General features: G+C 44.1%; 1 protein-coding gene across 1 annotated transcript in view; it reads left to right on the top strand.

Annotated features, from left to right (window-relative positions):
• The first annotated feature begins 727 nt into the window (after nt 1–727).
• The window catches only part of SUSD4 (sushi domain containing 4), a 109,364-nt gene continuing 93,439 nt past the window's right edge, over nt 728–16,652 (top strand). The window contains exon 1 of the mRNA XM_065401816.1: nt 728–869. Coding sequence (XP_065257888.1) covers nt 728–869 — 142 coding nt within the window. The remainder of the gene's footprint in view (nt 870–16,652) is intronic.

Raw genomic sequence — 16,652 nt, forward strand, 5'->3', positions numbered from 1 at the left:
AGGGGGAACCGTGCATATCCCTCTGGAAGAATTAACAGAAGCTGGGGCCTGCATTCAGTAATCCCCCCACCCCCGACAATTAGCTCCTGGGTGGAAATGGGAGCGTTGCAATATTTATAAGACGAGAGATCTAAGTCGGGGGTCTTGGCAGACTGGAGACCCTAGGTGGTTTATAAGACTTTATCATAGTGGCAACAAGCTGTGAATTGCATGGAGCAGCACAGTGAAGGTGGCTTCAGTGCTTCCTCTTTGCATTGAGGCTGATTTGCTGTTTGGAAACTGCATCCCATTCCCAGGGAGTCTTGGCTATTGCAGAGGGTAGAAGGAGAGTTCAGATTGGCACAGGGGTTTCGTGTGTATGCAGTATGCAGGCGGGGGATTGCATATTAGGAGAGGGCATTTTGGGGAGTGTGGTTTGCATGTCAGGGAATAAACAGTGGGGGATGGGCTGGACAAAGATGATTATAAGAATAATAATTTTATATCCTGTCTTTGGTGTCCATAGTCCTGACCAGATGTGTAGGTGGCAAGGTCCTTGCCCCAAAGAGGTTTCTGTTGCATGTCAGAGCTGGGAATGGGATTGCACCTTGGAGAAGAGTGGGCAGAGATTTCATCTGGAGGAAGAGAGAGATTGATCCTCAGCTCTGAGATCGCTGGGAGATGGCAAGATAATATTCTCTTTCTTGTTGCAGATTATTGCAAACCGGATGCCCTTCGTGGATAAAAGATGTATCATGGAATGAACCCGAGCAGCGGGGATCCATTCCTAGAGAAGCAGCAGCAGCAGTCCCTGTCCCCCCGGAGACTCTTCGTGGTGATCTTGTGGCTTCAGCTGGCGCTGTGCTTCGGCCCTGCACAGATCACGGGCGGTGAGTGACTAACTCATGTGACTGACAGGCAGCAGCAGCAGCGCCCCTGCAAGCTAGAGAGAGAGAGAGGAAGAGAGAGAGGCTCTGGCAGGCTGCAGGCAAGCGGGCTCCCCAGTGACGGGGTGCTGAGCCTCCTTGCTGTGTTTAAAGGCTAACTCACTTCTGTCTTATAGCCCCCCCCCTTACTTCTCACTACGGTTTACATTAAATCAAGCCATTTGACATTCAGTGCCCCCCTGTGTTTTTCCCATAATTCGAGCACTGGAGACATCCCTAGTTTCTGACCCCATATGCACAAATGCCAGTCTGAGAGACTGTCCTGCACCCCACTGCATACAGACACCTCCTTGCATGAGAGCCTTCCCCTGCATGTGCCTATGCACACATGGATCCTGAGATGCAAGAACCCCTTCTCTCCCTTCCTGCTCCCCAACACTCAGGCATGCTGACAGGACCCACCGCTATATGCATATGTAGAAACCTTCTGTCCACCACCCTTCTAGACACATGCACAGAGAGGTGCTGTCAGGAGAGACTCCCCCTCCTTATCCCCTTCTTTTCTCGTTCCAAAAAACAAACCATGGATACTAATAGGAGAAAATCCTCACACTTCTCTCTCTCCACCCCCTCTCTTCCCTTTCATAGACACAGACTAGAGAACTGAATCCCCTTTCTCCTGAAAAAATCCCACACATACATGCTGGCAGGCAATACACCCCTCCCCACATGCTGAAAGGAGAGGAGAAACTTCCCTCATATATACACACACATGGATGCTGACAGGGTAACCCTCCCACACTCGTATACACCCTGCTTCCCCTTCCATACATGCATACAAATACTGAGAGGAGAGGTGAGAGCCTTCCCTGCTGCCTGCAGGAAAGAACAATCATGTAGGTTGATGTGGAGACAACTACCCAAGGCACTAAAGTGGTGACAGGAGACAGCCTTGCCCAAATGCTGGCTGGAGAGAAGCAAGTGGTAATAAATATTTCCAGTATAACCACATATGAATTTTTATTTAAAAATAATGTAATTAAAATTCATTTAATAATGAATAGCAAGAATCCTGTTCTGTTAGCTCTCTTGCTATTCTTAACCTATGCATCTGGGAAAGCAAACCTTTTCTGTGTTTGGGAGGGAAAAAAAATCCAATGTGGGGCTAAATAAAGAGACATTAAAATTCAGTTCCATTGCATCCTCTTTGAAAAAGGACCAGTTCATGTTTGTTCTTTTTATGATTTTAATTACAATTTTTTACACCTTTTTTTATTTTATTGAGGCTTTTGAGGTATTTTAAGCAGATGCGTTTAATTACCAAATTGCTTGAAACTGATTCCCTAATTAGGTCTGGATTGCAGGAAAAGTCGTCAGATAAACTGCTGTGCTGCAAAGTGAACTTAGTTGGAATAACATTAGCAGTTTCAAAGGATTTCCACTCTACAATGGTGTTATATTTTTGAGGGGGGGAAATAAACTGTTTTGTGATTGGATCACACAATTAATGGCAGACTGAGAGGCAGTGTAAGAGTAGCTTGGGGTTCTTTTCATGCCTCTGAATTACATCAAACTGTTCAAACTTCGGTGCTTGCAGTTATGCTCATAAATCCACTGTTACTCACCTCACTTCTATTTTTGGTGTTTATGTGCGGCTCCCATTGTCTTCAGAAAAGCGGCCTTATTTTCAGAAATGTATTTTAGGTGCCTAATGATGGATTTAGGAGCCATATTTAGATACCCAAGTTTGAAAATTTTGGCCTGAGTTAACAACAGGCATGACAAGAAACTCAAGCAGCTCCTACACTGACACACTTTCTCTTATTAATTATGTGGTCCATTTGTAAGCTGGCTTATCTTTTTCTCCTCTCAAGAATATAATGCCATTTTAGAATAGAAATCCCTTGAAGCTGCTAATATTCCAGCTAAGTTCACTTTGCAGTCATACTTCCTGTGCTATAAAAGACCCTGTGTTTTTTGAAAGTGCTGCCTTTCTGATGAGTCTTAATTTTTTTTTTTAATTAGTGTGGTCATTAAACACCCTGCTTCAGTTGGTGGCATATTTCACGAGACTAGAGTGTTAACTTTGATGTCCTGACCAACTCTTAAAGTGTAATTACGTTCTGCCCACCTATGTTTCCTTTGCAGTTTCAGTTGGACAGGCCAACATTCATTTTGTGGGCCACCTCATAAGAGCGAGAATGCCTCATGGATCCACCTCCTATCCCAAACCCCATATCCTACTCCTTAATTAATTGCTGATTAATGAAAGGTGCTTTGTAAACTACAGTTTTTGAGCCTCTGAGATGCATTGTTCTTTTAACTACCTGTGCTGAACTCTTGTGTGGTGGTGGATGTTAATAAACAGCTGCTCCGTTTCACTTCAGTAGTGAAACCTGATATTGTTTCTATGTCAAACTACATTTGTAAAGCACTTCGGGATCCTTCAGGATGAAAGGTTCAGAGGAATTATATGAATCCAATATATTGTTTGTTAATATGAAGAGCTTTTGTTATAGGCCAGCTTGAGGCAAAAGAGAAATTCTTGTCCTGATCCCAGTGAAAATTAATGCATTAAACAACTTTGATTAAAAGAACCAGTGGAAAAATATCGGTTGTATTTCTAAGCAATATTATTTTTCAGTGAGAAGTACTGTATATACACAGTCTGCTAAATCAACAAATCTTTCATGTAGTAGAATACATATACCTGTTTTTCTGAAGGGTGGAAGTGGTGAGACAATGGGGATTTATAGTTAAAGAAGGAGACTGTGACCCAGGACTCATCATCTTTATTTTCCACTCTGTTATGGTCTTGGGCAAGCCACTTCAGCCACTTGTTTTGCATGCTTCAGTTTTTGACTGCTCAACTTGAGACACAGGGTGTGATTTTGAGAAGTGCTGAGCACCGATTGGACTTTAGTTGGAGTTGTGGTTGCTCAGCACTTTTGAAAATCTGGCTTCTATAGTACTCTCAAGTTGGATATCCAAATATTAAGGCATGCAAAATCAGTGAATACTGTTGAAAATTTGGCCATTAACCTCTTTGTATCTTAGTTTTCCCTATCTGTAAAACAAGGCCTTCACCAAGCAGGGTGTTGAAACATAACTAATAGTTTATAAAGAGCTTTGATTATTTTAAATTAAAGATGCTATGCAGGTGGAAAGTATTTATTCTTTTGTTTCAGTAGTGGTTCATCTTTAACAACATCAATGTGCTATAAGGCAAAAATAAAAACTAACTAATATGTTGAAAAAGAGGAAAATGATAGGTTAGACTTTGCCATGGAGCACTGTTTTCATTTACAGGATGAAAATACATTCTTCCCTTTCTTACCTGAGGGCAGAATTTGGCCCTAAGTAATAATCTTGTCATGACTTGTATAGCTCCTTCTATTTTATATCTGACTGTTCTATAAACTGTATTGATTTTAAGGTTCTGCCAGTTCACCCCAAATCAATATTATTTATAACCCTTCTTTTTTTTTTCTTGTCAGTGATTTTTACAGAGAATAAATCTGTCTGTAGTATTTTTACTCTCTCAAAAGTAGTTCCTGGAATGATCCATCAGAAAATTCACTCCACAAATGAAATCAAAAGATCAAACTCTTCAAAGCTCAGTAGGCCTAATTCCTCCCTGGTGTATGTAACTACATTCACACCAGAGATGAATTAAACCCCCTTGACGTTAGCTTGGGACTTTCTTCTAGTCACCTGGTATCTTTGCTCATCTTGTGCTTTTTACTGTTAATCTATAATGAAGAAGTGTTTTTAATAATAGAAATAACCAGTGTTAAGACCTTCAGACACACTAAATGCATAGCTGGTGCTAAAGGCAAGATATTTATTGCACATAAGCAATTTACAGAGTTCATGGCTGTACATGTATCATTCTGAGGGGATATTAAATATATATATTTTCCAAACATTGCAGATCTCTGGAAGTATGTTAATTTCTCCAGGAATTTGGAATTTTCTAATGACTGGGGGCAAAGAATTCACCATGTGAAGATTTATTTTAGTCAGTTTCTGAGTTTGGACGTGGGCTTTCGATTTTGCTGTTGTAACGGGAGAGGCGCTTGAGCTAATTTCTCTGTTTTGTTTTCTTGGTTGGCTCTGGAGTATTTCTAGTCCTTTGGAATGTCACTTTTTTGGGGGCGGGAGGGGAGGATAGCCCTTTGAGGAAGCTCACTACTGCAATTTGAGGGAGTATTTTTGTTACATTTGAATCAATGTCAGCTTGTTTGTTTTTTAGTGGTTGATACTTTCTTTGAGCCAGATTGATACCTTTGCTCACACTGAGTAATCCCATACTGTACAAATAGTTCCCATTTAGAGTACTTATGATATGTATGTAAGGTACTATTCATTGTGAATAAGGGTGTTGCATTCTGGCTTTTTGTGAGGTACTCAAACATGCTTTGGAGTCTGTTGAAACCATGAAGAATAGTGTTTTTGCTTGTTAAATATAGGCTGAATTTTTATTGCTCTGTGGTTTTATTGTATTGCAGTCTGGACTCTGCCTGATTCTGGATTTGATGATTCCATAAGAAATCTTTCTCAGGTTGCCAAGCAAAGTAGAACTGTTCCATCTGGATAAGTCAAATCCTGTGCATGCAAATGACTTGTGTTCACATTAGGGATGTGCATCGCCTTTGTTTTGACAACCTACTGTCTGTCTTTGGTGGTTTTTGGAGACACAAAACTGTTTGAGATTGTCTTTTTAATTGGTGCATGCAAACTCTTAGGCCTGGTCTACACTACGACTTTAATTCGGATTTAGCTGCTTTAAATCGAATTAACGCTGGACCCGTCCACACAACGAAGCCATTTAATTCGAATTAAAGAGCCCTTTAATTCGATTTCTGTACTCCTCCTCGACGAGCGGAGTAGCGTCAAAATCAGTATTGTCAATCCGAATTAAGGTTAGTGTGGCCGCAATTCGATGTTATTGGCCTCCAGGAGCTATCCCACAGTGCACCATTGTGACCGCTCTGGACAGCAATCTGAACTCGGATGCGCTGGCCAGGTGGACAGGAAAAGCCCCAGCAACATTTGAATTTCATTTCCTGTTTGCACAGCGTGGAGAGCACAGGTGACCACAGAGAGCTCATCAGCACAGGTAACCATGCAGGCTGATAATCGAAAAAGAGCACCAGCATGGACCGTATAGGAGGTACTGGATTTGATCGCTATATGGGGAGAGGATTCAGTGCTAGCAGAACTTCGTTCGAAAAGACGAAATGCCAAAACTTTTGAAAAAATTTCCAAGGGCATGATGGAGAGAGGCCACAATAGGGACTCAGATCAGTGCCGCGTGAAAGTCAAGGAGCTCAGACAAGCCTATCAAAAAGCAAAGGAGGCAAACGGTCGCTCCGGGTCAGAGCCGCGGACATGCCGCTTCTACGCCGAGCTAAATGCATTTCTAGGGGGGGCTGCCACCACTACCCCACCTCTGACTGTGGATTCCGAGATGGGGATAATCTCATCAGGTACACCTGATGATTCCGCGGAAGGGGAAGAGGAGGAGGAGGAGGACGAGCTGGCAGAGAGCACCCAGCTCTCCGTTCTCCCCAACAGCCAGGATCTGTTTCTCACCCTGACTGAAGTACCCTCCCAAGCCAGTACCCAAGACCATGACCCCATGGAAGGGACCTCAGGTGAGTTTACCTTTTAAAATATAAAACATGGTTTAAAAGCAAGCATTTTTAATGATTAATTTGCCCTGAGCACTTGGGATGCATTCGCAGCCAGTACAGCTACTGGAAAAGTCTGTTAACATGTCTGGGGATGGAGCGGAAATCCTCCAGGGACATCTCCATGAAGCTCTCCTGGAGGTACTCCAAAAGCCTTGCCACAAGGTTTCTGGGCAGTGCAGCCTTATTCCGTCCTCCATGGTAGGACACTTGACCACGCCATGCTAGTAGCAAGTAATCTGGTATCATTGCATGACAAAGCCTGGCAGCGTATGGTCCCGGTGTTTGCTGGCATTCAAGCAACATCCGTTCTTTATCTTGCTGTGTAATCCTCAGGAGAGTGATATCGCTTAGGGTAACCTGGTTGAAATACGGGAATTTAATTAAGGGGACAGAGGTGGCCGTTCCTACTGGGCTGTTTGCCTGTGGCTGAAAAGAAATCCTTCCCTGCATTTAGCCAAGTGCAAAGGGGGCGGGGGAGGATTGGCCCAGAGCTTTTTGCGTTTTGCTAGCAGGGATCTTCCCTGATACCAGCCACGCGGTGGGGGGAGGGATAAAGCACTCATCCCAGAGAATTCATGGCGGGTTGGGGGGTGGTGGTGGTGTTAGTTTGGTTCCTGCAGGGATCTTCCCTGATACCAGCCACGTGGTGGGGGGAGGGATAAAGCACTCATCCCAGAGAATTCATGGCGGGTTGGGGGGGGGTGGTGGTGTTAGTTTGGTTCCTGCAGGGATCTTCCCTGATACCAGCCACGCGGTGGGGGGAGGGATAAAGCACTCATCCCAGAGAATTGGATGGTGGGGGGGTGTTAGCTTGTTTTCTGCTGCTGAAGGTTAACAGGAAAACTGCAGCACAACGGGCTTTGCTTGGTATGTGGGAAAGCAGGGCGCAGAAGCCTAAAGACAGTGGCTTACCATGACAGCATGCAAGCTGAATTCTGTTGCCCGGACCTGCGTCTGTGATCTCTAGCAGCAAAGCCACAGGCACTCAATATTAAGAGGCAAAATGCGACCTTGCACAGAAATCATATGTGCTATGTAATGTGAATAGTATTTGTCACCGTGAAAGAGTATAAGCATTGTTCTGAAAAATGTATCTTTTAAAAAAATTCTCTCCTTTTTTCACTCCCTCCAGCAGCTGCAAATGTTTCAAGCCTCCCTCCTCCTTCCCGAAGGCTATCCCAGATAAGGCGTCGGAAAAAGAAGACGCGAGACGAGATGTTTGCAGAAATCATGCAATCCACCAGGAGAGAAAGAGCTCATCTGAATGAGTGGAAGGACACGGTTTGCAAGTATAGGAAAGAAGCCAGTGAACGTGAGGACAGGAGGGACCAATGTGAGGAGAGGAGAGATGCTCGAGATGAGAGGTGGCGTCAGGAAGATCAGAGGAGGCAGGATGCAACGCTGGGGCTGCTGCGTGAGCAAACAGACATGCTCCGGCGTCTGGTGGAGCTTCAGGAACGGCTGCTGGAGAACAGAGTGCCGCTACAGCCCCTGTATAACCCCCCTACCTCCTCACCATGTTCCATAGCCTCCTCACCCAGACGTGTAAGAACACGGGGGGGGGGGGGGAAGGCTCCGTACACCCTCCCATTCCACCCCAGTGGACAGCCCAAGCAAAAGGCTGCCATTTTTTAAACCTTTTTTTAGTGGGCTTTTCCTTCCCACTGATCCTCCTCCCAAACCCCACTCAGGTTCTCTCCCTCTTTTTATAATCAATTAATAAAGAATAAATGATTTTTAAACAATAGTGACTTTATTTCCTTTGAAAGCAAGCTGGGGGAAGGGGGAGGGTGGGTTCCTTACAGAAAATGAGTCAACCCGCCCCCTTTATTTTCATGAAGGATAAACAAACAAATTTCACACTGTAGCCTGGCCAGTCATGAAACTGGTTTTCAAAGCTTCCCTAATGCGCAGCGCTTCCTGGTGTGCTCTTCTAATCGCCCTGGTGTCTGGCTGCGCGTAATCAGCAGCCAGGCGATTTGCCTCAGCCTCCCACCCTGCCATAAAGGTCTCCCCCTTGCTCTCACAGAGATTGTGGAGCACACAGCAAGCAGTAATAACAATGGGGATATTGGTTTGGCTGAGGTCTGAGCGAGTCAGTAAGGATCGCCAGCGACCTTTTAAACGGCCAAATGCACATTCTACCACCATTCTGCACTTGCTCAGCCTGTAGTTGAACAACTCCTGACTCCTGTCCAGGCTGCCTGTGTATGGCTTCATGAGACATGGCATTAAGGGGTAGGCTGGGTCTCCAAGAATAACAATTGGCATTTCAACATCCCCAACGGTTATTTTCTGGTCCGGAAAGTAAGTCCCTTGCTGCAGCCGTTTAAACAGATTGGTGTTCCTGAAGACGCGAGCGTCATGAACCCTTCCCGGCCAGCCCACATGGATGTTGGTGAAACGTCCCTTGTGATCCACAAGTGCTTGCAGCACCATTGAAAAGTACCCCTTGCGGTTTATGTAGTGGGTACCCTGGTGCTCCGGTGCCAAGATAGAAATATGGGTTCCATCTATCGCCCCACCACAGTTAGGGAATCCCATTGCAGCAAAGCCATCCACTATGACCTGCACATTTCCCAGAGTCACTACCTTTCGTAGCAGCACCTCCGTGATTGCTTTGGCTACTTGCATCACAGCAGCCCCCACAGTAGATTTGCCCACTCCAAATTGATTACCGACTGACCGGTAGCTGTCTGGCGTTGCAAGCTTCCACAGGGCTATCGCCACTCGCTTCTCAACTGTGAGGGCTGCTCTCATCTTGGTATTCTGGCGCTTCAGGGCAGGGGAAAGCAAGTCACAAAGTTCCATGAAAGTGCCCTTACGCATGCGAAAGTTTCTCAGCCACTGGGAATCGTCCCACACCTGCAACACTATGCGGTCCCACCAGTCTGTGCTTGTTTCCTGGGCCCAGAATCGGCGTTCCAAGCCTATAACCTGGCCCATTAACATCATAATCTCCAAAGCACCGGGGCCCGCGGTCTGAGAGAATTCACGGTCCATGTCCATGTCCTCATCACGCTTGTCGCTGCGCTGCAGTCGCCGCCTCCTCCTTCTCGCCTCTTTTTTCTGGTCCTGGGTAAGCATAAACTCCACGAGAACGCGCGAGGTGTTTACAATGTTCATGACTGCGTTCTGGAGCTGAGCGGGATCCATGCTTGCTGCGGTATGGAGTCTGCAGAGTTCACTCAGGAAAAAAGGCGCAAAATGGTTGTCTGCCGTTGCTTTCAGGGAGGGAGGGGGAGGCTGTACCCAGAACCACCTGCGACAATGTTTTTTGCCCCATCATGCACTGGGGTCTCAACCCAGAATTCCAAGGGGGGTGGAGACTGCGGGAACTATGGGATAGCTATGGGAAAGCTACCCACAATGCAACACTCTGGAAATTGATGTTAGTACGGTAGCTTGGACGCACACCACCGAATTAATGTGCCTAGTGTGGCCGAATACATTCGAATTTATAAAATCGGTTTCCTAAATTTGAATTATATAAATTCGGATTAATCCCGTAGTGTTGACATACCCTTAGATCTTATAAAGAGTCTTTTCTGAACAGACTCCTATTTGACTGACACCCCAATAAATATATCTGTAGCCAGCATATTTTGCTTCTCCCCTTTCAGTGTGGCTGCCTCAGTTGACAAGCAAAACAGACAACACCCTTCTTTTCAACCTGAAATATGTAACTGAGGTTGGTGAAATCATTAATTAGCTTTACAGTATCAGCCTTGGCTTGTTACTTTGTAAGAGCTGGTTTAGGCATTGTCATATCTTTTAATGTATCTTCAGTGTAGCTTCCTTTCATATATCTGCTGAGATATGTTCTAAATTCATTCCACTGAGTAATTCTGATTTAAAATGACAAGTTCTTCTACACACCTTGGTATGACAACAGATAGTTTGCTTAGTGGTGTGTCCACCCACATCCTTGTGAGATGTGGACTTATTTGATAGGCTAATACTGTAGCAGTTCCTTCTTGCGCTTCATGAGAAGGAGGTTGATCTTGTTGCTAAGGCATGGGAATAAGAATTAAGATCTGTGTTCTGTTCCCAGCTCTGCCCCTGACTTGCACTATAACTTTTGGCAAATCACTTAGCACATCCTTACAGAATGGTCCAAATTTGTGTGCCTGCTTTCTCTGCCATGTTGATTGGCACTAATGAAAAAAGAACAATGCTTGGCTGCAAGGTACCTGGAGAGCCTCATATGGAAGATGCTGTGAAGTGAAAAGTGTTTATTATTACATAAAGTAAAAGATTAATCTTTAACACTGGTTGTTTGCCTCAAAGGTTAGTAAGTAAAGATCCCTAATGAAGGCAGAAATATTTCATCCCTTTTGATTTCTACAGCTTTTCTTATGGATATTTCTCTGTATAGAGCTTTGATCACACACTTTGAATTTTTCAAGTATCTACCACCTCTGCCTCTCTGATATTCATAAGTTGCTTGTAACAAAATAAACCTCACTAGAAACCATGACTGTTGCACCCTTACAACTCCACTGATGTCAAAAATGTATGGGGTGGTTTTTGGTAGGGCCGAAGAAGGCAGAATGTGACCCCAATTCAGATCTGATGTAAACAAATGCAACATCCATGGAAGACTTAGCCAAATTCAGTAGTGAACATAGGCTACACATCACATGTAAATTGGTCAGAAAATGAGTGTAAAGGGTAAAATGGTGTAACTTGCACAAATGTATTGTTCAGTACACTAATTTTATGTGCAACTTACACACTGAGAAGGCTTAAGGTTTATGTGTTGCAGGAAATCCAGCTAATTACAGTGTAAGATAAAGTAGCCTGCCTACTTCTTTTCACATCTTCCTATTTGTTACTTTCCTTGCCATGTTACAAATCCATCAGCATGTTAATTACTCTTGGTTTACACACCCACTGGATGTATGCGGTATTGTAGTCATGTTGGTCCCAGGGAATTAGAAACATTACCATACCCACCTGGTAGCTTTTATTGGACCAACTTCTCTTCATGGGAGAGTCAAGCTTACACAGAACAACTTGATGTCAGATTGGAGCAAATTGCAGTACTGACCCTTAACATTTATTTATACTTGTTTTCTAACCACCTTACACCACTGTTTGTAGGTGCTAATTTGGCCCCCTGTGTTTGCAGAAGGGGTTCTTGATGCCTTTCCCCAAACAGCTAGTCTGCTCATATGATTAGTCTAAATTGGGGCATTTCTTTTTCACGTATTGAAGACATTAGAACAATTTGTTAATACCATCTGTGCACACCAAGCACATGCTGACAAAATGTGTCAGACATATTTTCACACTCACGAAGAGTGACCCTTGAATCACTTTTTTCTTTTATTTAGTCATATCTTCTTAATGATGTAGTGTCCATATTGAGTTGGATTTCTGCTTATTATTAAGGAATGATACAAAGCATCCACTCCATGAGGAAGTTCAAGTCTTTATTAAGAGAATTTTTCGGTTGAACAGTTCTCGCTATTGTCAACATTACTGGCCTTAGAAAGGTAATACGTGGAGTTAGTCTGCCAGCATCACTACTAACACATTGCCAGGAGCATCAGATTAAAAGAAAAGATTAAACATATTAGTGATCTCTCTCCTGCCATCCATCTCCATCCTCTGACGAACAGAGGCTAGGGACACCATTCTTACCCATCCTGGCTAATAGCCATTTATGGACTTAGCCACCATGAATTTATCCAGTCCCCTTTTAAACATTGTTATAGTCCTAGCCAAAATTCTAGCAAAAATTGTTGCCTGTTAATAATAATTAATAATAATAAATAATTCATAGCTCTTTTATATAGCCCTTTTTGTCCCTAGATCTCAAAACATTTTAAAAAAGGAAGTTAAGTATCATTATCTTCTCTTTGTAGTTGGGGAAAATGGGCACAGAAAAGTGAAATTACTTTGCTTAAGGTCACATTGCATTGTCAGTGGCAGAGCTGGTAATAGAACTCTGGGAATAGATCTCCTGGCCCAGTGCCCTGTTCATTGGACTGTATTTTTTCCATGACAATGCAAAGGAAAAATGACTTGCAATTGCAATTTAAAATGGAGGTGCTGGGGGGTGGGCAACATCTACAATTTTCTTTTGATGCCACATTTGTATGGTAAAAATATCTGATGTATCTTTTTGGACTCAATTCTCTCATCACTGAAGTCAGTGACAGAAATCCCATTCACTTTATTGGGAGCAAGTTCAGGCCCTATGTGTTGCCTAAGGAAACTACACAGGCAGACTGTTAATCTAATCTTTTCAGGTGAGATTTATCTGTCATAATACTTCCGAACAGGAGTAGGTGTGTGGGGATGTGTATATTTCAGGTGGCACATGTCGTTTTTCCAATATCAGAAGTATCTTTATCTGAATAATAAACAATAAAAAAGTATTACCCTTGAAAAACCAGCCATCTCTCTCTCTCCTTAGAACTAGCTGATGGTCTGTGGGATGGGGTTCTTATACTTTTTCATAGTAAGGAACACATATTAATAGTGAGAGAGTATCTCATGGATATCCCATAGATGTCACTCCCAGTTACGATTACAGGACTTTTCACTGTCATATAACAGTCCTGCAGCAACTACAGCAATTGCTTACATGGAAAGATAACATAAGCAAAGTATTGAATGTGTTTGCAGGTAATTTTAATGTGCTTTAGTGGTTGGAAATAAGGAGAGCCAATTCCATGTGAACAGCCAGCTCTCTGCAAGCCATTGTCAGAAAACAGTACCACCCTTGTCATTTGTTTTGGGATCAGTGGCAATTCAGTGGCTGCACTCAAAAACTTCTTCTTCTCTTCCTACAACTAACTGTTTCCCTCCTGCAAATAATGCTGACATGTGTTCCTTGCATGAAGGGAAAGAAACAGAAGAAACAGTTCAATTCAGTTCCTTGCTGTTTACACCAGATGGCTATGCTGCTGTCACATTCTGCATATTCTCCTGTGGTAGGAAATGTCCCACTCCAGCCAGGAAGGGGTTAATGAGCTCCTGTGGGCACAGTCAGCTGATGCCTGTTCCACCCGGAGAAGGATGACTACTTAGAAGGCATGATCCAAACACAGTGAGGGGAGGCACTCGGAGGGAAGCAGAGCTCCCTGCAACTACAGAGTGGAACTGCTGACCCGGAAACTTGCTGAAGGGCCTCTACCGCCTGGAGCCTCTGGACAAATGAAGGGACCTTCTTTATTTTGTTTGCTCTTTCCTTAAAGCCTAGGACACTCAGCCTGGGCCTCACAGACCGATAAGGAGTTAGAGACTCAGCCCTTGCTAAGAGATTAATAGTCCATTTGCCTTGTAATCATAGTGGGGCAAACCCAGAACGTTTGTGGACTACCAGACTGTTATATTTTTCCTCTGTCACTCACTGGGACTGCTGAAGGACTTTAAGAAGAGGGGGAACTGCCTCCCTGAGATGTGTAGCTGGAAGCAGTGGTGAGCTGGAGCTGGGGACAGGGAATGGGAGGGGGGGGTTGGGCAGGGGGTGGGGTCCTGAGGTGCAGTTAGAGTGGGGGGGTCTCAGAAGGGGGTGGTCGGGGACAAGGAGCGGGGGGGGGGTTGATGGGTTGCGGGTTCTGAGGGGGGCATTCGGGGGCAGGACGTGGGTGGGGGTCGGATGGGGGGGGACAGACAGGGGGCTTGTACTCACCGGGCGGTTCCCTACTGGGTCTTCGATGGTGGGTCCTTCACTCGCTCCGGGTCTTCGGTGGCTCTGAAGGGCCCGCCTCCGACATGCCGCTGAAGACCCGGAGCGAGTCAAGGACCTGCTGCCGACAAACCGGTAGGGAACTGGTTCTTAAGACTTTGGCAGCTCATCACTGGCTGGAAGGACATAGCCTTGTGGCAGACAGACTTTACAGCAACTACTTGCAGCCAGGTAAAGGCCTCTGGGACAGAAGAGGTGCTCTAGGTTCAGAAGCACAGCCTCCGACATCTCCATTGAGCTGTGCGTTATGGAGAGGTCGTAGGCTTACCATAGTTGAGGTTGCAGGTGAGATTCTGTTTAAAGCCAAATTTTCCATTTTTGGAAAAACCTACAAAAAAGAGTCAGATCAGCTTGGAAGCTTGGCAGAAAGGACAGGAGCTACAGTAGACTGGGGGAAGTGAAGGTTAGGTGATACAAAATTTGCAGAAGATACAAAATTACTAAAGATAGTTAAGATACAGGCAGACTGCGAAGAGCTACAAAAGGATCTCTCAAAAGTGGGTGACTGGGCAACAAAATGACAGATGAAATTTAATGTTGATAAATGCAAAGTAATGCACATTGGAAAGCATAATCCCAACTGTACATATAAAACAATGGGGTCCAAATTAGCTTTTTACCACACAAGAAAGAGATCTTGGAGTCATTGTGGATAGTTCTCTGAAAACATCCACTCAATGTGCAGCAGCAGTCAAAAAAGTGAACATAATGCTGGGAATAATTAAGAAAGGGATAGATAATAGGACAGAAAATATCATGTTGCCTCTATATAAATCCATGGTACGCCACATCTTGAATAATGTGTGCAGATGTGGTCGCCCCATCTCAAAAAAAGATATATTGGAATTGGAAAAGGTTCGGAAAAGGGCAACAAAAATGATTAGGGGTATGGAACGGCTTCCGTATGAGGAGAGATTAATAAGACTGGGATTTTTCAGTTTGGAAAAGAGACGGCTAAGGGGAGATATGATTGAGGTCCATAAAATCATGGCTTGTGTAGAGAAAGTAGATAAGGAAGTGTTGTTTACTACTTCTCATAACACAAAAACTAGGGGTCACCAAATGGAATTAATGGGCAGCAGGTTTAAAACAAATAAAAGGAAGTATTTCTTCACACAATGCACAGTCAACCTGTGGAACTCCTTGCCAGAGGATGCTGTGAAGGCCAAGACTATAACAGGGTTCAAAAAAGAGCTAGATAAATTCATGGAGGATAGGTCCATCAATGGCTATTAGCCAGGATGGGCAGGAATGGTGTCCCTAGCCTCTGTTTGCCAGAAGCTGGGAATGAGCGACGGGATGGATCACTTGATGATTACCTGTTCTGTTCATTCCCTCTGGGCACCTGGCACTGGCCACTGTTGAAAGACAGGATACTCTGAAAGGCACTGTGAGACACACTGATGAATTTGTGTAGTAAATAGTTTCACATGATGGCATTTCTATATAATGAATGAGGCTAGATGGACCTTTGGTCTGACCCAGTAGGGCCGTTCTTATGATCAAGGGGATCCTGAAATACTGCATCCCAACAATGAGTTGTTTACAAAGATGCTAAATTCTTCTAATGCTGTTTTGCACACATACATAGGGGAAATAGCCAGATGCAGGAGACACATGAAGCTGGATTCTCTTTGCTGAGATCTCAAACAAAGAACTGAAAAGAAGACCTATGAAATCTAATAAGCTTTTTCAGACCTTGTTTTTGGAATTAGAGTTGTTAAAACGCAATGTTGAGGAGATTGTGCAGACTCAACACCAAAGCACTCCCGTATACTGTGTGTGTGTGTGGGGGGGGGAGTGCGTCCCATCAAAACCACACTTTTGCAAAGGGGAAGGTGCGCTGAACTGGGAACCAGGAGACCATGGGTTCTAGTCTCCTCTCTTTCACTGATTGGCACTAGGTGTTGTTTATACTTGACAACTTGTTAAGCAAAGACTCATACCCCTATTTAAAAGGCAGGAAGGTATCTTTTCCTGAATTTTACAGATAGTGTAATGAAAGAGAGAACTGGGAATAGGACCCAGGTCTCTAATGTGGCAAACAAGTCTCGTTCCTTTAGCTATATTGCCTTTCAGAATGAATGTGCTAAGCATGTGTCCTTATCTATCCTTCCTGCTCTAACCACTAGATTACACTTCATTCCCAAGATTAGGAATAGAAAGAATCCCGATTCCCAATATTCTACTGCTGTCTAACAAATAGCTGTGTAACTCACTGGCAAAGTGTTTGTTCAAGTGGCAGAGGCCAGTGGTGTAGATCTAAAAGTTCTGTGTTCAAACCTTGCTGCCAACCCATGAAGGAGTCATTAAGGTGATGAAATTTCTGTTTTTTCCGTTTTTTTGAGGTCACCACTAAGTTTGTTTTAAAACTAGATTGTG

Source organism: Emys orbicularis, chromosome 3 (genome assembly GCF_028017835.1).
Source record: "Emys orbicularis isolate rEmyOrb1 chromosome 3, rEmyOrb1.hap1, whole genome shotgun sequence".
Taxonomy (NCBI): Eukaryota; Metazoa; Chordata; order Testudines; family Emydidae; genus Emys; species Emys orbicularis.